The sequence below is a fragment of the Pholcus phalangioides genome, unplaced genomic scaffold (genome assembly GCF_987345545.1).
Source record: "Pholcus phalangioides strain wild (caught in Gottingen) unplaced genomic scaffold, Ppha-v1.0 ptg000021l_1, whole genome shotgun sequence".
Classification (NCBI taxonomy): domain Eukaryota; kingdom Metazoa; phylum Arthropoda; class Arachnida; order Araneae; family Pholcidae; genus Pholcus; species Pholcus phalangioides.
Genome location: NW_028301614.1, coordinates 3,955,405 through 3,983,297, shown reverse-complemented (window position 1 = coordinate 3,983,297; position 27,893 = coordinate 3,955,405). Strand labels below are relative to the sequence as shown.

Genomic DNA, 27,893 nt, shown 5'->3' with positions numbered 1-27,893 from the left:
AAAAAGGGGGGAAATGCATAGAAAATGTATACCTAAATCTCAAGGAACATTGAAAATACATATATAATCATTCAAAAAATGTATATAAATCTAAACGCTCAACGAACTTATATCACTAAAAGTATTTTTCATCGTACAAAGTTTATGGAATTAAAACTATCATTCCCCACATGGCACTATAATAATATAATAAAAATAATGCAATCATATATAACTGATCCGACATATTCACAAATTCAAGAAAATATGCTAAAAAATTATAATAAAATATTGAACATGAACTCTTAACACTTCACTATATAGAAAATGGAGGGATATTTCAAAATAATATGGAGAACATTATCTCACAGTTAAACCACCAGGGTATTTGTTTTTCATGACAAATCGATATGAATCATATTCATGAGGTTGTGTTCTGAAAATTCATCACATAATAATCATGATAATACATAAGGATACACAGTGGTTGGCCAATTATGAGAGATACCCATACTGCCATATTCCCATAGTGGTTGTGCAGGTACTTGTTTACGAACATCGAATATGGTATCTATTGATGGAATAATTATTATTTTCCAAAATCAAATTTTATGAAATCCATAAAATTAACCTTTTGCAGTCTCATGTTGAGGTGAAAAAGGTACTTCGTTGTTACAACAACCCCTTACAATCACAGGAAGACCCCCTGTGAGTTTGCCGTCTTAGAACTTATACAAAAAGGCAATAGCGATGGAGAAGTGATACAAAGTATGAACTGTACCAACAAAGTACTGAAAAACCTCTAGACTGCAAAGGATTAATATCTAAAATAATTTTGACATCATAAATGCAACTATAATAATATCTAAGATAATCTTGAATCCTTTTTGGCTTTACTGGAAGGACGGTGTATCTTGGGGTCACATAGTATGTATACATTATTTTTTCATTATTAGTATTATGTGTATGTTTGTCTTTTTTCATTCATATTTTTGTATTTTTTCCCAGCAATAATGTAATGTGTATACGTGTTTTTTTGAAATGAAAAATAATTAAATAGCATAAACAACAAACATATCATGAAATAATATACGTGTTGCATTTATTCAAATTTGATGCTTCCCGAAATCAGGAAAGGGAAAAAAAATTTAAAACACATTAATCTATGTTGCCGTATACCACACGAGTTTTTAAATGTGTTATAGAGCAGGGAGCAGCATCTGCAGTTTCGAAAATGATATGCAGGATTCAAGAATGTAATACATAAAATCCAGCATAAAATCCTTTTAAATTATGCTAAATTATGGAATAGACAAATGAACATCACTTATTCCAATACATTCAAACTTGGAAGAGGAATAAACTATTTAGATAAAACACAATATTTTTTTTCCTTGTTTTTGTTATAGGAAGGACCTGTCTAAATTTACTGCCCAAAAAGGTCTGCTTTAATATCAACAGGACTAGAAGAAATTCTTGAATGGGCCAGATTATTTACATGCCAGCTTTATAACCAGCAATTTGAGTCGGTCGCAAAAATTTTACTTTAATATCCACCACTTCGGTATCAGCAGAAAGAACCGGAACTCTTTCCCATTAACACTTTTGAGTCTAAGCCCGAGCCTGACTCAAGAATCGGGATGCGTTTTTTTTCAAGGGAACTAAGCCAGAGTCTGACTCGGGATAAACTTTTAACTCTCGTAGCTATAAAATGGCTAAATATATATGTGTGTCCCCAGTGGTTTTAAACATAATCCATAAATCTTCTACTTCTAAAAAAAAAATATATATATGGCAGCAGCCAATAGATGTAGTTTTATGAAACGATGTCGAAGTATAGTTTAAACACATTTGTCTTCCTAGGTAAGGAAGCCATGTTTGTTGGGTTTCGCAATGTCTCATGAATGATTTTTAGACTAGCAGATGCCAATGATTTGACTGAACTTAGCACAGGATTCTTTGTTAGAGTTATCAGTAGAGCCCAGATTATATGCACTAAAAAAGTGGCAAAATTTATGCTCTAAAAATATGCACTTAAAAATGTAAAAATATGAACATAAAAATGCAAAAATGTGCACTTAAAATGCCAAAATATGCAATGAGAATCCAAAAATAGTCAAAAATTCTGAAATATGTGCAAAAAAATGAGAAAATGCATTAAAAAATCACCATAAAAAAGCGCAGATGTGTTTTTAAAATGTATCTTTTCTATTTCTTTGTGCATATGTATTCATTTACAAAAAAATAACTCCTCATATATATATATATATATATATATATATGCACATAACTTTTACATATTTTTTATTGAGGCATTTTTTAATTTTCAGTTTGTTGTAGCTGCTCAATAATGAAAATACCAGTAACAAAAAAATTGTGACACTATTTCTAAAAAAATTTAACACTTTGACATATCTCTAGAAATAGCCTTACGATAAAACAGTTAATATTCGTAAAATAACATTTATAAATATGTATTAAATCACTAAATTTCACCTGCGGGGAAAAAACCGATGTTTGAAAAATTATAAAAAAAAATTGAGTGAGCTTAAATAAATCGTTGAAAATATGTACTTGCCCTGAAAATTCTTTGATTTTATGTTTATATGCATTAATGATAAAAAAAAGCCAAAATATGCGCATATGCATTTGCATATAATCCGGGCTCTAGTTATTAGGTTCAGATGATCCAGAATACCAGCCCGCTTGTATAATGGATTCAAACTCGCAGTTCTCAGATGACGACAGTAGCACCGATAAATATATTTGATTTTTCGCTTTTGAAATATTTTGTGTATATTACTTATTTTTTTTCAAATTTCTTAGGACATATTTTAGAAAATTATTATTCATTTCAGATGATGAAATGGAGCAAATCAAAGGTAGACACTGGAAAAAGATTGAGGAAAGAAACTTGAACTTATTACAAACCTTGTGGTATTGCTCTGTGTGCAAATGTGTTTTGAAGTGTGCCACACTAAAGCCAATTTTACATGATATTTTTTTTAATAAAAAACTATTTTTAAATATTTGTACAACATTTTGTTCATACAGGTTTTTATTCAGAATTATTTGCAATTTTATGTTAAAAAATGATGTTTTCTTATGCAGAACATTTTTTAAAACTCTAAAACATACTTTTCTAAATTATTTCTCATTAAATATTAATTATTAGTATCTTTAAATAATTGCTATATTATGAAAGGAAAGAGTTTGAAATTTTTAGTTTAAAAAAAACACTTAAGATATACATATTCTAAGTATTTTTAAAAAGATCATGAAAAGTGCCAAAAACCCTCAGTCCACAGGGACAAACAGCCAAAATAGCTCAGACGCGAAAATGTTAAGATTGAGTTTTAATAAACTAATATATAACAGTTCTGTGTATACAGAAATAAATATAATATAACTTTCAACAGCACCAAAAAAAAAAAAAAAAAAAAAAAATGATGCTGTGAACAAAACACACTTTATCTTAATTTTTTAATTCTTACCTGGCCTACCATACCAAGGAATGCCCAAATTCTGAACATCTTCAAAGGAACACTGACCAGATACTAGAAAGAGATACAGATAATAAACAACACACATCAAGAGATAAACTTTTTTTTTCAACTTCAGATATGTTATTCTATCCATTGAAGCAACTTATTGAGAAATGTCAAGCTAGTCCTGATGGGGACCTCAGGTAAGCAATATCATATGGTGAATCACTAATTATTTCTTTCATCCAAAGAAAGTACCCGCCTCTTGTATTTCCCCACATTAGCTGGCATGCTCGGAAACAGTGAGGGAGACCAGCAGATCGTGAAATTTGTCACCGACTCTAGATAATTCTTACATATGTGGACTTGATAGAATTGACTGATTTGAAACTTATCTGCTCTTGAGGATTCTTTTTGTGTTACAAACTAATACATTTAGGTAACTTGAACTTTATGCTTGTGGATACTAAGCATATTTTTAAACATAGATTATATAAGTTAAATGGAAAAGTTATAGTAGACTGCAAAGTATTTTTGTATTCCTTGACTGTGTCTGCGAAATTGGAATAAGCACATCAAACTAATTTGAGAATCATATAGCAAAACATACTATTGTGATACAAAAGCGATGTCACACCTATAAAATCTCTGAATATGCAAAAAAATATGAAAAATATACCCCTTCCAAATTTTATATTAGGCTGATGATGAAGTGAATGTCCAATTTTAAATCTTATCGTACCCTTTTGCTACAGTGAAAAATCATTATTTTACTTTGATTCACTTATAAATTCAATACTCGATATAATTGACGTTGGTCTTCTCAATGTATTGTGTGATCCTTATTAAACCTCGCTTTTCCAGGCATGCCAGGAATGAACCAGAATAAAATTTCTGAAATACAAAACAGTAATTTGCTACTGAATATTCTCGATTAATTATCTGTTGGAAATTCTAAGAAAATGGCTATTAAATATTGAGAAAAAGTTATGATGGTTTATGTCAGGTATTTACAAAATAACTGTTTCTTCGATATACAAAAGTAATTAAAACCATGCCGAGAATATATTTCCATTAAAACCATTATTATCCAAAATCATGTGTTAACTCATAGCCACAGAATTACAAAACAAAAACAAGAAATACTGACCTCATGGAAAAAAGCAGACACCAAGAAAACCGCCATGGATGCCTGCGACTTGGTAAAACCGCTGTACAACATGGGCTTGTATAAGTGACGAACACACCATTTATGAACTGGAATGTTCCAACTTTGCCAGAAATATTGAACAGTTTCAGCATTCCTAAATCAGGGATTTAAAACTATTTATTTAACTTTATATATATACAGTAAAACCTCGTTAAGTTGTCACTCCGGTTAAGTCGTCATTTTTCTTCAGACACTTCCAGCTCTCATAGACCACAATGTTATTAAACCCTCGTTTACTCATCGCTAATTTTGGTTAAGTCATCACTATGAAAAAGTTTGAGAAAGAGGAACAGACTATTTTTATGGCTCCCATTAAAAAAAAGAGCTTGTTGACAGCATTGCCATATGCTTAAAAGTCACCATAAAATAGTATATACCCAAACGGAACAGTTTAAGTAACGGAAGTTACGCTGGGGAAGTTCATTTGCCGACTAAGGTCTTTGGAACGTTGGGGACTGTTCAAGCTAGATCTCATTTCTGCATGGGCTCTACTGGAGCAACCGTGAGACACCAGGCTCTGTCACAAGAAGCAACGTAAGTACTTCGCCCCCCCCCAGGGGGGGGGGGGGGCAGGGCATCTCCAGCAAAACCAAAATTTATTGATATGTCAAAAATTACATATAGTGCAAGGAAATCAAAAATTATGTAAATCGAAGAATCAAATTAATCAAGTTAAAGTCAAAGTGCAACGGGACAGATAATAAATTATCATAGAAAGCATGGACTCTACTAATTTAGGGCTTGAAATTTAAACAAAATATCTTTGTTGATCGGTATTCAAATTAAATCAGCTTTAGTTCAATATTGAATTCTGAAAGTGCTTTAAAATAAAAAGCTACTATGTTACCTAATTTGCAGTTGAATTTTTACCCCACTGCTTAATTTTAATAAAAACTAATTTTCTCATTCATTTATTTCTGACTTTTCTACATGATTAGTTTTTTTAATGGCACACTCACACTTGTGCCCATTCAGGAATTCAAATCTACAACATTCAGATATTAAAAAATATCTAATATCTAAATTTTTTTTTAAATCTAGCATCTAAATTAGCAAGCATGTCACAACATTAAATGGAACCATACTAGATTTTATGTACTTAAAAGTGTTAATTATGAATTTGTATTACAATTATTTTTATGTGCACTAGTTGTTTTAACACGCAAAAAATATTTTTAGCAAAATTTTACATAAAATTCTTAAAAATATCAAAATTTTGAGCCTATTTTAGCAAAAAGAGCTTATAATCAACCTATGGATATTGAACCCCATTTTCGGTCCCTCTTGAAATTTTTTATAACAGGATTAGACTGTACTTATGAAAAATAAAATATAGTGCACACCCCTTAACCCTAGATTACTAAACTTTAATCAGTGTTACTCACTAACTAATCATTCGACTCATAAACTACAAATTAAAAACAAGTATATTTTTTATATTTCCTTTATTTATTTCAAACAAATTACCATAACATTATATATATTTTAATTTTGTAATTGAAATATTATAAACTTGTTTTACTAGTTACGTAGGTACGGGAACCGTATGATATATTACGAAGGGTAACAGGAACATCTCAAATTCACAGTCTCAAATGACAGGGGTATGTAGTCTATTAGACGAATATTTAGTTATCTAGGGTTAATGTGATCATTATCATTAATATCAGGACTTAAGGTTTCTAATAATAATAATAGATTGACAACTATATCCAAAAAGTGCCGGTAGTACATACAATGACCATACATCCCGTCACGTCAAATGGAATGTATGGAAACGGGACAGCTCCACCCACCCCCTTTTCTTCCCCAAATAACTGGTTTCCAAATATTGAATCGTATTTTTTTTATTTATTTTATTTTTTTTCATATTATTCTAAAAACAGGATTTTTTCCTTTTAAGCTAAAACTCATCTTTTTTTTAATTCAGAAATTGTGAAGATTTAAAATGGAACTGTCTAATGTGTATCATGAATTACAATACTTTTCAAAATGTTCAGCACTTTCCATGGATAATTTGTGAAAATCTTTCAGCAGGAGAATTTTGAACGTGGACAATTGAAAGAAACTGACAAGGAACTAGAGAAAGGGACGTTTTTTTAAACTTTATACATGTTTTCAATACAGGAAAGCCATTCCAAAAGCAGTGCTACACGTACATAAATTGTAGTAGCTGTTACGTCCAGATTGAAACATTGTGAACAGAGATGGAAATTCGTCAATAAGGGAGCCTTCTGACCTCCTACATAGTGTTGCAGATTCATAAAGATATCTTACAGGGGGAACAAATGAGTCGGGTTCAACCTTAGCTTCAAAATATACAGTAAGAATAAATCTTTCAATGAAAAAATTGCTAACAATATAATCAAAGTCCTGATAACTATAAACAAAATTTTTCTCCCTTGTTATGATATTGGTCTGTTCCATTCTTTCTAAAAGTGATAATAGCCAAATGACAGCATTATCCATGATTCTAATAAGCAGCATCAACTTTACAATTGAAAATAAGGAGTTTGATATTGTCTTTGAGAGATTTCCTGGGTGTGCAAGCCTAAATTGAAGAAAAATGACTACTACTGTTTTTTTACAGAATGGTATCATTTGATACCCCAATTGCGTAAAAAAACTACATACAGTAGAATCTCTTGATAACGGACATCCATGGGACCAAAATTTTTTTAACACAAATGGGAGTGTCTGATAATATACAGGATGCATAGCAAACAAGGAACATGGTATTATACTGGTGAACTGTTGGTCCTAGAGGTATACTTTCAATTAGAAAAAGTTTTCAAATAACGTGTAGTACTCAGATATGTAATTCATGTTTCAAGGAGTTGTATAGTTATTAAAATAAAAAAATTAACTTTTTATACACTCCCAGTGTGCCCCAAAACCCGATTAAAAAGTTGTTGACCTGTCTCTTCCGATTCCAAAAAAAAAAAAAAAAAATCCATGTTTCTAAGTGGAATATTCACTAAGATATTCAAATTCGAAAAATGGAGGAAATTTGGGGGAAGCAGCATTAAATGTGGATTAAACGGTTTTTCTGCATTTAGAGGTGTTTAGACCACAGGAGATCCTGTTATGGGAGATCATACTGTATACTCTATAATTGGTGGTTTTCTTCATGGTAATTCAAGTAATTACTTAACCTGTCCTTGAGAGGCATCCAATTATTTTTTTACAGGTTAAGCAATAAAAAAGTTCTTTTTCTAAATCATTACAGGCTGTAAGCCAAAAATTTACTTTTAAAACCAAGCTGTAGATTATGTTCTGGAAAACATAATAATCCAACAAATTTTTGGACACAAAAATATGGCATGGGCTATGGATACAAACACAACCTACTTACCACCAATCCTGGTAAAACTGCCTGTCAGCAAACCTTAAAATCTCTGCAACTGTATTCATGACGGAATGGAAATACCAATAAAAAAATATCAACCATATAAAATGATTTGGCACCTTTGAAAACAAAAGAAGCAATAATATGATCAGATGACACATTCAAGAAAAAAAAAAGTTTTGACAAAAGTAAAGCTTAGAATATGTAGTTAATTTTTTCAAATCAATTTCAGATTCAACTGAAGAAAAATAAAAAGATATATTCTTCATGTGTGTAAAACTTCCTGTTACTCAAATTGGCAGAAAAATGTTTAGCTAAGTTTTACTTGCACAATCTACTAAAAAGCTACCTTTTAACATTAGATACAAGATGCACAAAAAAGTCTCTTAGACCTGCAATAACTTGCAAATTGGAGGGTCTAAACTTAGCAAATAGTTTGCAACTTAGAGAGAGCTAAAGCTATGAAACCTAAATAATGATGCATTAAACGGCAGCATAAAAAGTGGAAAATTTCAGAAGTTAGCCATTGAAAATTGAAATCAAATTTAATTTGAAGTTTTGCTCCAGCTTTCCAGAGTTGCACATCATCATTTCCATACAAAATGATATACAGTGTATTTAAACATGATAAATGGTCATCTAGACAGATATACTTCCTGTTCAATATTTTTCCTTCTTTGACACAAAATGAAGCACATATATTTTAGATATTTTATCATATTACAATACTGAATGTCATATTGTATTAATTAAATGATACTTTAAAACCTCACAATTAGGAAATTTGTTCTATATCCCTTGGTTTTTGATTTTCAGTAACTTTTGATATTCACCACCAAGGCCTGTTATTTGTTGTATCTGATTGGACATAGCAATTTTACTATAGCATTACCTACATCGCTATCACTTTGCAAGTTATATCAAGCCAAAATGACTTTCCTATGCATCTTGTATGAATTAACATTTTATTTTATAAATTAAAGTCACATCTCAGAGAAAAGTTCACTAAAATTCAAACTCTACTTCAAGTGGTTCATTCTGCATATTTTTTAGAGAAGCTTAAAATTAAGCTATGTGAATGGGAAAATTACAGTAAAGCTTCCCATATCTGGAACCAAAATACTTTTTTACTTATGCATATTCATGTTATTCAAATACACTCATGTCCATAAATTAAGGATAATTCAAAATCACACGGAAATCGAAATCTAAAGTAAAAATTTCACCTGTAGAATTATCACACACATCTGCAAGAATGATATGCAAATTTCAGGAAGCCACCAGATGATGCCGATAGTATGTCACAATGACGATAGTGTAAGAGGGGGGTATATAAGGAATGGTGGCAAAGAAGTAAAATTGTTCACAAGAGTTCTGTAAGGCGCTCAGTGCCATAAGCGAATAGTTATGACACAGAGGACGCATGTGGATGATATTTTACGTGGTAGAATTATCGGCTGCCTGGAATGTGGGCGTACTCAGATGGAAGTATCCGAGGAACTTGGAATTGCCCAAAGTGTCATCTCTAGGCTTTGGCAATGATTCCAAGATAACGGAAATGTCAGTAGATGTTACAGTACAGGTCGCCCCCGAGTTACAACGCCGAATGAAGACCGGTATTTGGCAGTAACTGCCAAAAGAAGCAGACAGAGCACAGCATCCGGCCTGTCTCGTCAGCTATCTGCAGCCACGGGTACCACAGTTTCAAGGCAAACCTAGTACAGACGTTTGGGAGATATTGGTCTATATGCTCGCAGGCCTGTCAGATGTGTTCCGCTCACAGCAACTCACTGTCGGCAGCGATTAGCCTGGAGTAGAGAACATGCAATGTGGACATCGTCACAGTGGGCTTGTGTGATGTTTTCCGACGAGTCCAGGTTTAGCTTGCAGTCTGATTCACGTCGGACTTTCATATGGAGAATGCCAGGTACCTGTTACCACCAAGACATCATCATTGAACGACACCGTTACGGTGGTGCCGCACTGCTCGTTTGGGGTGGAATTATACTGGGCTCCAGAATAGATCTGCATGTTCAAACCGGAACCATGAAAGCCCAAATTTATCGGGACATCATTCTGGAACAACATGTACGTTTGTTTAGGGGTGCCATGGGCGCAGAATTTGTGTTTATAGATGACAACGCCCGTCCTCACCAAGCAAACATAGTAAACGAATGCCTTAAATCTGAGGATATAACCCGTATGGAATGGCCAGCATTCTCGCCTGACTTGAATCCGATAGAGCATGTGTGGGACATGCTTGGCCGACGAGTTGCAGCCCATCAACCACCTCCTACATGTGTACCGGAACTTCGGAGAGCATTGCTTGCTGAGTGGAGTGATCTTCCCCAAGATCAGATCGATAATTTGATACTCAGCATGCCTAGGCGTTGTGTGGACTGTATTTCATCGCATGGGAGACATACAATGTATTAACCATCATACCAACCATGTAATAGTAAGTTTTTGTAAAGGAGATATTTTTTACAATTGCTCCAGGGAGCAAAAATCAAGGTTTTTATGAATGGTATCATACATACACCATCGTTTTTGTTCTTTATCTTTTGTTTAATAAATGGGCTTTATGAATACGTAACGTTTGTTTTGTTTCTGAACCTTTATTTGCCGGAGCTGGCATTATCCTCAATTTATGGACATGAGTGTATATGTAGACTGATAGTGTATGTAAGAAGGTAAGTGGCCAAAGAAATAATGCAAATATATAACTTGCAGGCCATTTTTTCATATATGAAATTGTATAGTATAATATGTGTAGTTTCACATTATGAAATCCATTCATTATAAAAGTATCACACGCAAAAACCCATACTTACAGCTAATTTCAGAAGTCTTTCAAGCATACGCGAGTAATCCATGTCCTAAAATAATAAAAAATCATTAGCTATATGCATTTTAGATATTGTCGAATGCTGTATATTTAACATTACATTACTGTGAGCTACTCTGGGAATTCTGATGTTATTTTAATGTAATAATTCACAGATTATGTGCAGGATAATACAGTACATTTGATATCTTTGCAATTAAAAAAAAAATACTTAAACGTTACTTGTAAAGGCTTCAGAGAATTGTTGATTGTTGGCACCACCCATTGTTGAACTAAAGCCAATATCAACTGGATCAGGAACAGCTAGAAATTGAAGGGAAAAAGTGAAAGAATTGATAAGTTGACAAAAACTCGAAATAAACCTACATAACTGTATCTATTAGGTAAATGGCATGAACAAGTGTTGTAAGTAAAGTTAATTATCTTTTAAAGATATTTCTAAAATGGTCAGATTCTAACTACTCGTATTACTTGTTTATTCCTCATTTATTACTTGTATTTATATAACAGAACTTAAATGTTCCATTAGAACAATTTCTAAACTCTTTAATTACAACAACATTTCAAATTGAATGCAAAAGAAAAGGAACTGATACTTTTGTGATTTACCAGGACTTTTTTCAGCCTCAAAGTACACATCTCTAAAAATTAATTTTAACAATATTTTTTAGCTTTAGAGAAATATATTAAAAAATACAACAACATTTTCAAACAAAGATACATTACTGTATTTCCCCCGCATTAGCCAGCATACCAGAAAACATCAAGAAAGACCAGATGCAGAGAATACTCCACTTTCTGTCATGCTGGGAAATTTGAATCACAAATTCCCAAAAATTTGTGTCAGAAAATATCTGGACTCTAGGGATAGTTCTACCTTTATATGTTTTCTTTCCACAAATTTATGGAAAAATAATTATGCACTCAATTTCAAAAGTGCTTATGAGAAAAAAAAAATTGACATATTAAGATTAGCTATATTCTTGAAATTAAAAATTATTCTACATCAACGTTACTCAAATTTGAGGAAATATTACATAAATGGATTTTTTTACAGACATTAACCATCCACAAAATCTGATTAATGTAAAAAAAATTGATTTTATTAACTTTAAAAATAATTATTGCATATTTACTTTTGTTTGAACCTGTACCAAATAAAATTAAAATAACTTTATTTTGCAAAAAGTTAAGCAGCAATGAAAACCTTAATTCAAAAAAAAAAATGTATGAAAAACTAACAAAAAATTAAACAATGTATTCCATTTGACTTTTTTTTCGAAATTTTTTTAGAGTACATAATTTTTCTGGCAAAATTTTAAAATCTGTCAATTATGGAACTAATTCCAAAATACAAAAAACAGTGAAATCTCCCAACAATGGCGACTAATTGGACCGTCAAAATGTGGCCGCTATTGGGAGTGAAAGTTTTATTTCTGGGAAAAAAACTGAAATTTGCAATCTATGTATATAGCACATGAAATGACAACCCATTCTGTAACTGATTATGATAGTTATATAATTGATTATATTAAAATATATTATTATATTTCAATAATATTATAGTAATTGATCTACTGGCATCCTAAAATTAAGGCTTGCAGTGCTCAGGTAGAACACAAGTGAGAAAAATTCATATGGACCAAGACGGTATACCAACACGTCCAAATAGTTCATTGTTCAAAAATTTTTTTTAACTAGACCTTCTTTCTAGGGCATTCCTAAGTCCAACCTGATAGTTGAAGACATAGGTGCTGATATATAGTCTTGTTACTGACACATTCCTCTCAAAAAATTAATACCCTGAACATTTTTATTCCTATTTGCAAGTACCATTTTTTCTTTTTTTGGACAAAACCATCCCTCGGAACTAAAGAATTGATAAAAATTCAGAACTAATGGGAGAGAAAAATCCCAAATTAATGAAAATTAAGAACTAATTCGAAGAATTGCAGAATTGATTGAAATTCAGAATCAATTAGAAGTATAATTCCAGAATTGAAATGAGAAACATAATTCCAGAATCAAATCAGTTGAATTTGACACCTGGCTTACTATGAAAAAATGTTTTTTTATTCATCTTAGCAGCTAAACAAATGGAAATATTCAAAAAAAAAATATATTATTTTTTGTTATTTTTATTTAATTTTTTTATTTCTTTTTCTTCTTCTCTCTCTTGCTGGTGTAAACAGAGAAGACATCAACCTTGCAGACTTCCTCGAAGGACAATTGTTCCTTGGAGCCACATAGATGCCATTTTTGTGTGTGCTCAATTTCATGTGTATTAGTGTATTGTCTCATTGTGCATTCTATTTGTATAATTTGTGTGTTTGCAATAATGTATATTTCTCCACTTCATTATTATTTTATTTATTTACTTTTGCTTTTTTTGTGTTATTGTCATGTGCACATATGTAACTGATACGTGCATAATAAAACACCTGACATCAACCAGCGCCTCGTCTGAGGCAATGGCTAAAACTGACAATGGTCGATAGAGCCTGGGTGGTGTATGGTATGAAATGAAATGTATCATATATGGAAATTATATACAAATATACGCACACAACTTAATAAAGGGAAAACTCTTGTTTTGCCAACACCAATAAAATAGTCATTGATAAGATAATCAATTATTATATTCATGAAAACAATAGAGACTTTATTATATAAGTAATCGCTAAGTTCTTAAGAAAATTGAAAAATAAATACCATTTCTATGGCACGCTTAATCAGAAACCTTTTCCTAATGCGAGTAGATCTTGGAAAGTTCAATTCATAGCAAAGTGTTGGAGCAAATGTAAAATAATACAAATCTGAAATATAGATAGAAAAAAAGACATGCATAAAAGAAATCCATACAATCTTTATTCAAATTAATAACCACTGAACTTTGTAATATAATCTTCATTGGGTATTTCAATTCATAAACTATTACTAAGTCTTTCAAAATATTTTAAAATTTACCTTTCAAATTTAAATTGTCTGGATATTTGACTAAGGCAACTTGGGAATTTTCTTTCTTGGAAACATGGCCTGTAAAGTTAGAAATGACAATTCATAATCAATAAAGAAATAATTCACATTTTATAAAATGAAATGCTGTAATTCCCTATGTATAGACTGCACTGCTACAGGAGAGAAAAATATCCACTAAAACAAAAAGAAATTGGTGCATTGTCCATAGAATTCAATTTATATTCCTCATTTGTGGGTTGTATTATTTCAAGATGTGATTGTATTAATTGCCCAAACTTTTTCACAAGGAGTTGATGGCAGATGGGTAGAAAACATAATAAAATAATGTGTGTGTGGGAAGTCATACACCCCTAAAGCAGAATGAATGTTTTGCAATGAGCTGGTGGCTGACTGGAAATGTTCTGTGTAACATGATGGACCCACCAGTTGCCAATATTACGATGGAAAGTCCTGTAGATCACCAGCGGGAACTCCACTGGGGATCATCATCAAACTCAGTGAAATTGTGACAAAAGAGATGTGCAATATAAAATTAAATTTAAAATCTTTTTGCAAATATAATTATACATGGAAATACAATGTTTTATTTTTCATGCCAACAATGGGCCACAGACCACTTTGCGATCAATATACTTTATGAGACTTTCAATGTGCAATAGGCCTAGTATTGTAGGCCCTGGAAAAGTCTCAAATGTTCACAATTTGTGTGTTGCCAATTTCCATATGTCAAAGTTATGTAATAGTATTTTATTCTGTATAAATACGCAAATGAGATATTGTTTGTTAAAGGGTTTATGTTAATTTCAGTACCGTCAATCCCTAGTGGTGATTCGTCATCCAATATCATATGACGAAGAGTTTCTCCATATATACCAGCAGTGTGCCGAGTTTCAACACCTATTTGATTCCGGCATTCTTTTGCATCTTAGTTGATTGCTGATATCATCTGGCTTTGCCCAGTGTGAAGGGTTGCTCTCCTTTGTGTATATATTGATTATAATTTTTGTTAATTGCATTTTTAATTGGGTTGCTATATTTTTTTTGGAAATATATGGCATCCATATTTTTATGGGCATCTTTTTCTCAACTACCTCGTTGGGCATTTTGCCTGTTGTGGCGTTGTATTTGTATTCTGTTGTCATGAGTTGATCATCCAGTTTCATGCTGCGACACCATTGGAGTAGCTCAGCTTCTTTTCCAGTTGGTCGTCTGTATGTGAAAATATGAGGGGACGCCTTCTCATCAGGAATGGAACATTGCTGATGAACTTCGGGACGTTCTCGTGTCATTTCTGGACTCTCTAGTGCCATTGGGAGGTGATCCGGGTTCTTGGATTGTAGAAGATGCAAGAACTCTGATAACAAAGTTTTGAAAGGTACCCTGTCAGACGGACTAAGGTGAAAACGTTTCAATAACATTCTGGGATATATTCTAATGTTAATGCTTCAAAGAAAAATTTGTTTGCTACCTTGTTAATCCTAAAAACATTTTAATGTACTGTTAATAAATAATTTAAGTGGGAAAACCTTGTCTTTTATTGTTGTCATCTGTTTGAATTAATGGTGGGAAACACTGAAAGTAATCCGGGTATGCAAACGGAATGTTGCATCTGCAGTACAAATTCCCATAATAGTGTTTTCTATATTTTTCCTAAAAATACTTCGATTGTTCAGCAGTATTACTGACACAGATTTCGGCATATTTTGCTTCGTGGTCATACACCATTTCTTTCAAATCTGGATGAAAAAAAAAAATAGAATTTTTTGGACAAATTTTATGTCGATTTCGGAATTAAACTATTATATTGATATGTAGTACAGTCGAATCCCGTTTTAATGAATACCGTTATAGCGAAAATCTTGATTTAACGAACACTTTTCTTATCCCTCAGATAAGTTAACATAGGAATAATGCAAAAACATAGAATTCCTTTATAACGAAATTTCGTTTTAACAAAGTGATTTCTTTGGTCTCTTGGAGTTCGTTATAATGGGTATAATGGGATTCGACTGTATTGTTAGATTGCCCATCAAATATAAAAAAAACTTTCTTCTTGGATAGCTCAGATTACATACAGGAAATTAAATTATAGTGCTTTACAATATCTAAAGCTGTTGAACAGGGCTGCACAATCTTTTCAATCTATAGTCCAGATTTACATTATATATATAGATATATAGCTATAGCTTGGGCGGGGAAGGGGGGGGGGCAGAGACTGAAATGTATAGGGTGACCATACAACCCGTGTTTTTACATGACACTCCCAACTTTTAGTAAGAATGTCATTATTTTCAATGAAACAAACTTGAATGTTGATTCTCTACTCTGACCAAGAATTTATTATTCAAAACTTAACATACGGTAATTATTATCACATTAATTATGGTAATATTATGTGATAATTATGATATAATATTGTACATTAAGCACAAATTTCAAAGTAAATGTTTTATTAAATTACATTTTAGTCTGTCTCCCCATTCATAAGAGTGCTTATATCTTATTTATTATAGGTGCTTAATCTCATATCATTATAGGTTTTTCCAGAGATTTCCATGACAAATAGCAATTTTATTTGCCTTTTACCACTTTTTTGGCGATAATTAACAATGACTAGTATGGGTCTCATTTTTAAGTATTTTGATCAAGAAATATGGTCAGCCTAAAGATGTATAAGTGTCGTTTGTAATTGATGCTTTGCTGTGGGGGCTGCTTGCTTTCTCAGGCCAGGATGGACCTCCTTGGCGGGGAGCATTTGACCCATATGCCAGAGGTTGTGCACCTTTGCTATAGAACAGCGTTTTTCACCTTTTGACTCATGGAGCCCTTTCTAATATATAATGTCTGTGGCGGAGCCTGTAGGCATATTTTTTTACTTATTCATCGAAGTTACTGATTTACTTTTATTATTCAAAAACATTTATAATATTTTTTTTCCCCAAACTTAGTTTTTTATATTTTCCTTGAGTGGCCGTGAAGTCCCTGGAGAATTCACGCGGAGCCCTTGCCACCGGTTGAGAACAGCCGCTCTAGAACATTAATCACTCATTACAATTCTTTGTGTTTGTGTGGTTAATATGTATCAAGTGGGCCTACAACTTTTGGACAAAACAAAAATCTATGGAAAATTAAATTAAGATAACAAGCTAAAGGTTTAAATTTTATGAACACACACACAGAATTTATGCACAGAAATTTATTGTCATAAAGGCAATTATTACTCACTTTTTCTTTCTGCAGAGGCACTTCGAAGTCTGGACCATTTGGGATGGGAAGCACTTTGCAAACCTTCTCTACACCAGCTATTGACCATGTGATAAGAAACCAATTTCAGGAAGATAATGCTCACAAAACCCAAAACAAATGATGCAACCACTGAAACAATTTGATGAAATACAAACCATTTATAATATATATATATATATATATATAAAATGTGTGAAAAACGGGCAAGCATGCTATCATCTACACTTTTTAACAATGTTTCAACATCACAAAAATAGTTATTTATACAATGAAAAAATGCATAACTTGGAGATCAAATATTGGTATGTGAAATACTAATAAATTTTTTCATTGCAATAAGCAAAATAATATGTGCATCCTTTACAATAATTGGTCGTGCTGAAAAATTTGATCAATACATTCACAACAAATAAATGAAAGTAAAATCTTAGTTTTTAGCAAACTTTAACAGTAAGTTTTCAAATAAGTTGGCTTAAATGGTGCATTATTTTGCTGATTTAACAATTTTCTTCAACATACACCAAGCAATAACATATTAAGCCAAGATTCGGCTCAAAACCAATACTAAATATTACTCTATTGGAGCATGTGACCTATCTAAAGATTGAAAAAAAAACCTTGTAGATTCAAAGATTAGTTTTACAACCATCAAACCCATCTGGCTATGCACTTAATGGTAATATGCTTATCACCAAGTACAGTAATAGCTACAGCTAAAAATATTATTAGCTATAAATATTATTTATTTATAAAAGGCAAATTTGGAGTCAAAAACTTTTGAGTAATATGTAATAGATGTACGTTTTCTTAAAATCTTATGGATGTGATTCTGGATACAGGTAATGTTGGAATTACAAATTTAATAAAAAAAGTTGAAGAGGACCTATTTAAAATCAGTAACTGGCTCAAGAAAAATAAACTAAAACTAAACATACAGAAAACTAAATACATATGCTTAAAAACAAGAAACATAAATAGTTTGGCAAATTTAAGTATAAAAATTCATGATCATTGTCCGTGTCAACATATATTACAATGTAACTGTCAAGAAATTGAAAGAGTACATGAATACAACTACCTAGGAATAATAATACAAGATGATTTAAAATGGAAATCACAGTGTGAAAAAATAATAAAAAAATTAAGAATATATGCAGCAATTCTTTATAGACTAAGAGACACAATAGACAATAACTTTCTAAAAGATTTATTTTATGCTTGGATATATTCAACAGTAACATATGGAATCACTGCTTGGGGAGGTGCATATCAAACAGATATATATTATCTAGTTTTTGTATATAACAAGATAAGATCCCAAATAACAAGCACCACAATAAACACCAACAAAACAGAATGCCATAAGCTAACTATAAGACAAAACTATGTTTATAGACTAATAAAATTTTCATTCTTAAACAATAATTGGTTAGAAATGAAACAAAATAGAACGTCATCTAGATTAAATAACATATATAAAGTGCCAAAAACAAATAAAACGTTATTTCAAAAGAGTTATAGATACACCGCTCCAAAAATAATGAATCTATACCATACAATCAATCATACAAATAATTACATAAGATCTAATAACAATATATTCACGTTTTCTATGAATACCAGTCTAGAATCTATATTACAACAATAATACAACCACATGATACAATCCATCTGTATGTAAAATTTCTTTGTAACATAAATACAAAAAAAAAAAAAAAAAAAAAAAACCTGTATATTGAACAATTATAAACCGACCTAAACCATAATAGGCTGTTGCTAAGAAAAATAATCTACGGAGAAACCCTGTAGACCTACTGGAAGGACAGGCATGTCCCTTGAGGTCAAAAGTGTATGTTTAAATGTGTTTCTGTATATGCTTGTATATATGTTTGTATGTTATTAATAAAAAAAAAAAATAATAAAATAAAAAAAGAACTATAAATGCAAGAAAAGAAATAGGTGTTGCCTTAACCAGATAAAAAGCCTTCAGTGTAAAAAGTTTTCAATACTATAAAGAATAAATAAAATATTTTCTCCCATGTTTTGAAACATAAATAGTATAAATTTAGATAATGGTATTATATACATAAATATATATTTTAGGAGTATTATTTATTAAATAAAATAAAGTTTGTTTGAATGAGTGAAGCCAAATGCAAGATACAAAATAACTTGTTAATAAATGAAATAGCTTATACCTGGAAGGGAAGGGGTAGTAAATTCTAACAATTGACACGTTTAAAAAGAAATGTTATAAACATGTTGGGGTAAACCGAGAAGCTATCCGTACTTAGAATAAGACAACCATAAATATTTTTATGGGCATTGCATAGATGCCGACTGACTTGAAAAATCTGTAGTTTATTCCATGATGATACATTACGCATTAAAGAAAATATGTCAAACAAATAAAAGGGAAAAACCGGGGATTTTTTGAAGTTGCGACGGGTGACCATATATATGCATCCCAGAATTATATGACATCCATATTTGTTATGGGAATTTTTTTCTCAGCCACCTCGTTGGACATTTTACCTGTTGTGGACTTGTATATGTATTTATAACACTGTTTGGCTTTATTCATTTTTGGTGAAAAAGATGTCTCTAAGTTTTTTTTTAGGTATTAATGGATACAATTAAGCAGAATTTAACTTTTCATTTCTTTTTTTTTTTAATTTCTTTCTGAATTTGATTTAGAAATTCATTCATGGAGATTATTAATTCCCAATTTGATAATTTAGGAAAAGCTCCTCTGAAAGAAAAATTTTCACACTCATTACTCTAGGAAGAAAAAAAATATTGATGTATAAAAGTAAAAAGAAACAAAAAAATTTACCAGCATTACATTCCATTGTATATACACATATTGGGGGAACAAGCACTACTGCAGACAAATGTGATATTACCAAGAACTTTCCAAGCCTTTCATTCAGTCGACCCTGTAAAAAATACAGGTGAAAAATGTCACGATAACTGCAAAAACGCCACACACATTGTTTGGTTAAAATATTTTGTAACTTCATCTTTCACAAAATGAAAATTTAAAACTTTAGTTTGATATTCTTTTTTGGCTGGAAAAATATAGAGAATGTCAGCCAAATATAAGTCAAACTTTAAAAATGAATGTAAAGCAAACTTAAATTTTGTAAATCAGAATTTAAAAACAAAATGAGAAATATGACAATATGTAAAAAAAAAAAAATATATTTTTCTACTTACTTTAGACATTTCTTTTTCAATAAGCAATGAGTAAAGAATAGCAATATTTAAACCTGCAAAGGGAAAAAATATTTAAAAAAAAAGAACCACTGTTTTCCCAAATCCAAATGTATTATCCTGTTTTTGTTGTGGTTGTGAACGTGTGGTTTCTTTTTTGTATTGTGGTAGTAACATGGTTTGATACTATGCATACAGTATACCCCCCAGTAAAAAAGAAAGTTTTTCTTCATGTTGTACAATACATTAATTTTTAACTTGAATTGATTATCTAATAAAAATTCTCACCAATAATGATGTAGACACATGGCGAGTATTGCGGCTGTCCAACGAAAACTTTCAACCATTGCAAAGGATCAATAAGTATGCCATACCTAAATTTACAAGCACTTGAGCATGAGAGGAAAAATAAATCTTTCGAATTCCATATATTATATGTAATTCATTGCTGAATGAAAATTTTTTGACTGAGGAAACCGACATCAGTTAAAATAGAGTTCCAGATAAATGGTCAGATAAATCAAGGTTCTACTGCATTATCTAACTTACTTCATTGCTGCATGATAATGAGCTTACTGAGATTTTTTTTTTTTTGGTAAACAATAAATTTTTTTGACTCTCCTTGGCACACACACAATTTAAAAAAAACAAACAAACTACAAAGGCTCCAAGATTAGCTACACTAAAATGAACATGAATATGTGCTATTTGGACATTTGCTAAACTTATCGAAAAATGTTAGACTTATGATTGAGAAAGGACATTTTAAGGGTGCATTACCAGGATTCAATACACTTTTGTACAGAAAAATGGTACAATGGACATATCAAATACATGCGGTAATTTTTAAGTAGAGGTATTCTAAATTTGATGAAATACAAAAGCCCAGAGTTTAGTTTTTAACCTTTTCCTCTAAATTTCCATAACATAATAAATTTGAATATTACTCATCTGTATTGAAAATGTATTTTTAGATCATTTTTACTGAACAAAGCAAAAAAATTTTACTTATCCTCACTGTTCTACTAAATACTACATCTAATCAAAGATGGAAAAACCAACATGTTAAATTACAGTAAAACTCCTTTATGCGAACAACAGCAGGACAAAAAAGAGGGATGACGGCATTTCAGAGGTGACTGTTAAGAGGGGTTTCAATGTACTTAAATTCATTTCATGTACTTATAGGAGGACTTAAAATTTTCATATATTACAGTAAATGTGATAAATCAGTAATTATACACAATTACCAGTTGTTATGTGCAGTTACCAATCATCTCTAAGTGCGGTAAATTTTCTAACATTTATCACATTTGTCTGTGATTATACATAATTCCTGAATGAAGCTGGTAAATATGATAAATATGGAAGAAATCATGGGGAAATATCACTTAAATTCAACTGCTTATCAGTTTCTCCCATGGGTGATAATTGCACTACACATATTTTGCCATAAAAATAAAATTAAATGAAAATAAGTGTATAAGTGTTACAAGGATAAAAACTTATAAAATATCATCAGCATTGTATAATGTTAGCTCTCTTCCCATTTATCAAAATTTTTAAACATAATCAATACCACCAATCAAATCCATCATCCTAGACTAAAGTTTGAGCAAAATGTCCAGTAAATTTAAGTAATTCATTGAATATTTGTTAAAATTTTTTACCGATACGAGCTGAAAGCTACACATAATCGCAGATAAATGTGATAAATTAGCAAAATTTACCGAACTTACCAAAATTTTCGGTAACTGAGGATAACACAAAACCAGATTTATAACATTTACTGTTGCATATATTTTTAACATAATTTTGTAAAACTTACTTTATAATGTTTTCTAATGCCACTCTGGCATTTGACAAAACCTGCAATATAGTTAATGAAGGAAAATTAATTAGCTATTGAAACTTGAAGAAATTTCCAACAACTATACAATAAAGATGTTATTTTTCTAGTGTGCAACATATCAAAGAAAGATTTTCTGGACATTAATGTCAAGTTGAACATTGGAAAGAAAAGTTGTTGGCATGAAGAGAAGCTGCTGTGCTGGTAAAGTGGCCATAGTGATGGACTTGTATCATGAGGACCCAGGTTCGAACCCCTCCGACATCACATCAGTGATTGGCTGAAGTTGGTTTTATGTGGTTCTCAAGTTTGAGGAGTGAATGCCAACCAATCTCCCAGTTAAAAAGTCTAGCAACAGACCCATAATGGTACATTTATTCAATCATTACACTCCACTCATAGTTAGAAAAATTTATGGCAGCACTACGGCAAGCATTACACAGAAACAAACTTCACATTAGGTTCACAACACATACACATACATTTTCCAGCATGGCCCAGGTATTTTTGGACCACCTGCTTGTATCTCTTCATTGAGACAGAGCAGCAGGCCATGATCTGGTTAGGAAGTATGCAAGAGGACCCTGGTTTGTTTCCCAGTAGAGACAAATTACTTTTCTTTCAGAAGTTCATCTCAGCACTAACGTACAGAAAATATCTTTCTTTGATAAGTACAAAACAGTTACTAATAAATGTGGAAAATCATATATTATGAAATTGCACGTGAAACTAATGAATACATAATAACTCTGCAGCTGTAAGGGAAAACAAACTATAGTGGTGCATCTCAATTACATTCTGATCTACTGCCGAACTAATTTTGAATTACATAAGACTACCAGCCAATTTTATGCATGTGAAGTCTCAAGAGATTTAAGCATTGAATTTCAAGGCTACAACTGTATGCAAGGCCCCTTCCATAGTAAATCTCTGGTCTAAAAAAAATATTTGCCCAGGGTTCCCAGGCTGAAGCCCAGTCAGCTCTACCTACCCTTGGAGGGTATGACATAAAATTAAGTGAAATCTCTAATATTTGTCAGAGAGAAATAGATTCGTCAAAAGACTACGCATTTCTTATGCCAAACACATGAATGAATTCAAAAACATTTCAATGTACATTCCGTGATAAATTCTATGAACCAACACATTTATACAAAATATGCCTCTGGTAAAAAAAAAATTTCCCTTTTTTATGGCATTCATCTCCCATTAAAAGTATTCAACTTTATGAATTAATTAGAGCACAGTGGAACTTCGGTTAGTGAGCAATTTGCATAAAAAGCAAAAGTTTTACACAAATTTAGACTTTGTTAACAAGCGATGGTTTGCATTACGAACTAAAATTTTGCACTTTATTTAGTTATTTCCACGTTATCACAACTGAGCTGATGGTTTTTGCTTTCGTCCACACACGTGTTTTGGAATTTTGGGTAATATTCTTCTGTAAGTCTTCCTCAGTCGGAAATTTAACATATGTGCGAGTGTGAATATTTACCATACAAAACTAGATGTAGCATAGAAGCAATGCATATATCTGAAGTTTTTTTTAAAAACCCTACTTGGAAACAAAAACTGTGGGTTGATTGCATTATTGAACGTGATTTTGAAGGGGCTAGCTCATGAACAAGAGCCAACACTTGTAGAAGATATTTTGTGCTTGGGAAGACCATGGACTGCAGGTGCACGAGGATATTATTCAAGAACTAGCAGTGAAAAATGTCTAGAAGTTGACGGTAGATGAAGTGATGGATCTCTTTTGCACGCACCAGCAAGAGTTTATGGAAGGTACCTCATTTGAGGAAAACTGAAGCAAAATGGAGTCCCTCACATATAATGGAGTCCACTGATGTGTAAAATGTGGGAATCTGTGCAAACTCTGTAGAAAAAAATCACCCAAATAAAGCTGCAGCACAATGTGCAATCAATGAATCTCTCAAGCGAACACTGCAATTTACCATTTCCCAGAAATCCTAAAAAAGAGGCAAAAGCAAGTGTCATTGGATAAGGTTCTTTTTGAAAGTCATGCAAAAAGATTAAGTTCGCAAACAGCGAGTCTGTAAATCGTCCTAAATGACAGTCTTCTCTTTCTCTCATCATTTAGAGTAAGTCAATTAGTAAATATTATTGTATTGTATGTTTATTTCTGGCATTATCTATATTATGTATATTTTATTGCAATATGTATAATTGTGTTTAATTATTTATTGAATGCTGTTTTTATTAGTCATTTGTTAGGGATATGAATAATTGTGGAACGAATTATCAGAGTTTCCATTATTTCCTATGGGGAAATTTGGTTCGAATAACAAGCACATTGGAGGAATAAATTAAGCTCATTAACCGAAGTTCCACTGTATTTCCTCACATCAGTCAGCATGAATTTGAGTAAGATTATGAAAAATTCTTTATTCTAAAAACCCATTGATTTGGCTGAATGCATGCAACAATCTTTATTGAAACTATTTTTCCTGGCAAGCCAAAAACCAGTGGTCACCAATACAAATCTAAATGCATGATTCACACACCAAAATTCAATTTTACTCCAAATTTTCTGTAATTTTTTTTTACGAAGCAATTTCACTGGTTTTCACTTAAAAAAAAAGAACTTTTTTTACAAAACTATCCCTTAAAATTTTGGGGAGAAGTGAAGTTACTCTTCAACATTATTTATTTGGATAACACTCCCAGGGACTGGACCAGACTCCAACAAGAGACTGGTGTCCCTCGAGTTCTACGACATACTGGCTAATGCAAGGAAATACTGTATTCAAGTTTTTTGGAGTTCATAAAAATGAGCAACAATGGTTTTAACAGCACCATAATGATATAAAGAAAATCCATACTCACCAACAAGACTATGCAAAGATTTAAGACGCCTCTGTAATTTGTGTAGCCACTTGAAGAACTTAGCAACGAGTCTCTGGGCTTATGACATCTATAAAGATTATTAAAATATAAATAAATGTAAATATATTTGCAAAAGAAAAAAGAAAAGAAATGGGCTTGTAATATTTGCTGACATTAATGTTACATAAATATTTCAAGATACGAAACAAACAAGGTATGAAAGAAAACAATTTCAATGTTAATACGGACAGAAAAAAAAACAAAGTTATCTCAGCAAATATGAAAATAAAATTCTAAATGCTAAAAATAGAGTTTTGAGAGTAAAAACTACTACAAAACTCAATCCTTATGATTTTTCGAAACATCAGGTGTTACATTCTCAAAGGGTTAAAAATTCGCTAACTAAAAATTGTCTTAGATGGAAAGGATGAAAAGCACTGGTTAACACAACTGATGCAAACAAAAGTAATTTCAATATTAGCTCTAGTCTATGCATATATACAGGGTGTTGCTACAAAAAGATGTATCATTTTGAAGAAAAAAAAAATGACCTAACACACCAAGAACATAATTATTTTTTTGGCATGGAGATGAGGGGCACGGTTGGAAACAAAATATAAAAGCCACTGAAAAAACATACACCTTTTCTGTATATTAATCCACGGTGAACTTGAAAAGAAAAGTCATTTGGTCTCTGCTGCTACGACTAAACCAGAGACACGCGCCTCTCATCCATATTCCTCTTCTTCTAACGAAATTGTTACATGTTGAAATGTGTGGATGTAGTGAACCTCCCGTAAAGTTTGTTTTGGTGTAATGTGTTGTGTAGTGCTGCCATCTGCTATCAATTTTTTAACTACGCATGAAGCAGGGTTGTTTGGTTTAAACCAAGTGGTTATTTTTCAAAAAATCAAATAAAAGCAGCCTAAATATAATTTTTTCCTTGAAAAATATATATATATATATATAATGTTCATTACTAGCCAAAATTTTTCATTCTTACATTTTATATTCTTGGGGTACATTCAGATGGTATATCTTTACATGATATAATTGGTTTTTCCAAAAAGTCTCATAAAAATGTCCTGAATATATATATATTTTTCATATGAAGTATCTTAGTTATTTAAAGTTATGTACAGAAGCCAAAATCATCAGTCTTATTCTTACTGCATTTTTTAACTTTTGGCTAAATTCTGATGCTCTATCTTTAGCAAATTGATTAATAAGGATTGCATCACATCTAAATGTAGTGGTGTATTATCTCAGGCTTTTTTTTTTTGCTTTGTTTTTTTCCTTCACAAAGAAGCAGCAACAGTAGTGACGCCATCATGTTAAGGGGGGGGGGGGGCGCGCGCGCACACACACACACTCAGGTGGTCTTATAATCCAATAAAGACACCAGCTGTCCCTAAAGGACAAAGACCAGTGTACACACTAGTAGTTACATTACCTCAGACATTTTCATTTTTTCACTTTCTTTCCCATAAGAAGTAGTACATCTCACACTATATCACCCAGTCTTAATATTCAGTATTTTTTTATATTTTCATGGTTAAGCCCAGTTAATCAAGGTTCTACTGTATAGTAGTAACAGATTTATGACAAATAATCAGCTATATACAGGGTGATTATAAGTTTTGATTCCAAAACTATACAATAAGTACTGGTCAGAATGACTTGAAAATTTGTATTTGCGTGGATACTCTTGAAGCAATAGAAATTTCTTTGGCAAGAGAAAAAAAAGTGCAAGTAGATGATGGTGTACTTGGCCAGTAGTATAATGTATTTTGTGCAGCCATATCATTTCTGCACTTCAACAGCATCAGTGTGTGGATAGAATAACTTTTATCAAGATGCAACAGGATGACAGCCAGTTCACCTGACCTTAACCCTTGCAACTTCTAGCTGTGGGGGTACCTCAAAATGTTATGAACAGTGGTCGGATTGCAAACTTTGGTGAATTGCAAGCTCTAGCACGTCCCCTATACATTAGAAGTTCCTCAGGAATATTAACGTGGGGGCATGTGTGGTTTAATAAAAGGTGAATTGCAAGTGCATCCACATCATGACCATGCCATACTCTTGATATGCTGTTGAGTAAGCATTTTTGTGCTTTCACTTCATAGCCAGAACACGGTGGACAACATATTTAATATTTCTTGAGTAAGTTGTTGTTATTATTTGTTCAATTATACTTCATTTTTTTTGTGATGTTTCCATGAACTATGAAATTGTGCAATGCTGATTAAGTTTATCATTTTGCCCTGACTGGCTGTCATTTCCATTCAGCGAGCAAATTTTCCGCGTGTTGGATAAGTACGGTGTCGTTAATTTTACATTTTTAAATATTTTTCTCCCTTTGCCATTAAAATTCCATTGCTTCAGGAATATTCATGTAAATTTTGAAGTCATTCTGACAATAGTTCTTTTTTTACAGTGTTTTGAAACCTGAACTTTAGTTATAATCACCCTGTATATTGTAAATCATTGTTAATTAATCTGCATTATTTACACTTCATTAAATACATTATATTCACCTAATTTTTATAGCAGTTTTTGTAAAATAGCTTACTAATTAATCATACTGAAAGTAACTGGATAAAAATATATTATACGGTTAATAGTATTATTTTCAAACTGACATTCAAAAATATTGAGTTACACAAAAATAATTAAATTTTAAAAGTTGGTTTTTGTTAAAATGTTAGAAATATTTATTGATTAATTAATATGGAAATAATGTTAATTACACTAATAAACATTTTATTTTAATTAATTATTAGAAGTCTTAATGATTTTTCATAAATTTTATTGTTTTTAATGTTAATGCTATTTAAACCAAAAAACATCAGTTTAAACCAAAAAAAACCCAGTTTTTGGTA

At 31.6% G+C, this 27,893-nt stretch overlaps 1 protein-coding gene across 1 annotated transcript in view; it reads right to left on the bottom strand.

Moving 5' to 3' along the window:
* The window catches only part of mdy (diacylglycerol O-acyltransferase), a 37,798-nt gene continuing 9,905 nt past the window's right edge, over window positions 1–27,893 (bottom strand). Inside the window, exons 2-15 of the mRNA XM_089249166.1 lie at window positions 25,009–25,096; window positions 22,141–22,181; window positions 20,601–20,686; window positions 20,316–20,368; window positions 19,933–20,035; window positions 17,076–17,225; window positions 13,839–13,907; window positions 13,584–13,687; window positions 11,094–11,174; window positions 10,858–10,902; window positions 8,030–8,142; window positions 4,615–4,768; window positions 3,474–3,536; window positions 1–550 (exon numbers count right to left, since the gene is read on the bottom strand). Coding sequence (XP_089105292.1) covers window positions 401–550; window positions 3,474–3,536; window positions 4,615–4,768; window positions 8,030–8,142; window positions 10,858–10,902; window positions 11,094–11,174; window positions 13,584–13,687; window positions 13,839–13,907; window positions 17,076–17,225; window positions 19,933–20,035; window positions 20,316–20,368; window positions 20,601–20,686; window positions 22,141–22,181; window positions 25,009–25,096 — 1,300 coding nt within the window. The 3' untranslated portion in view covers window positions 1–400. The remainder of the gene's footprint in view (window positions 551–3,473; window positions 3,537–4,614; window positions 4,769–8,029; window positions 8,143–10,857; window positions 10,903–11,093; window positions 11,175–13,583; window positions 13,688–13,838; window positions 13,908–17,075; window positions 17,226–19,932; window positions 20,036–20,315; window positions 20,369–20,600; window positions 20,687–22,140; window positions 22,182–25,008; window positions 25,097–27,893) is intronic.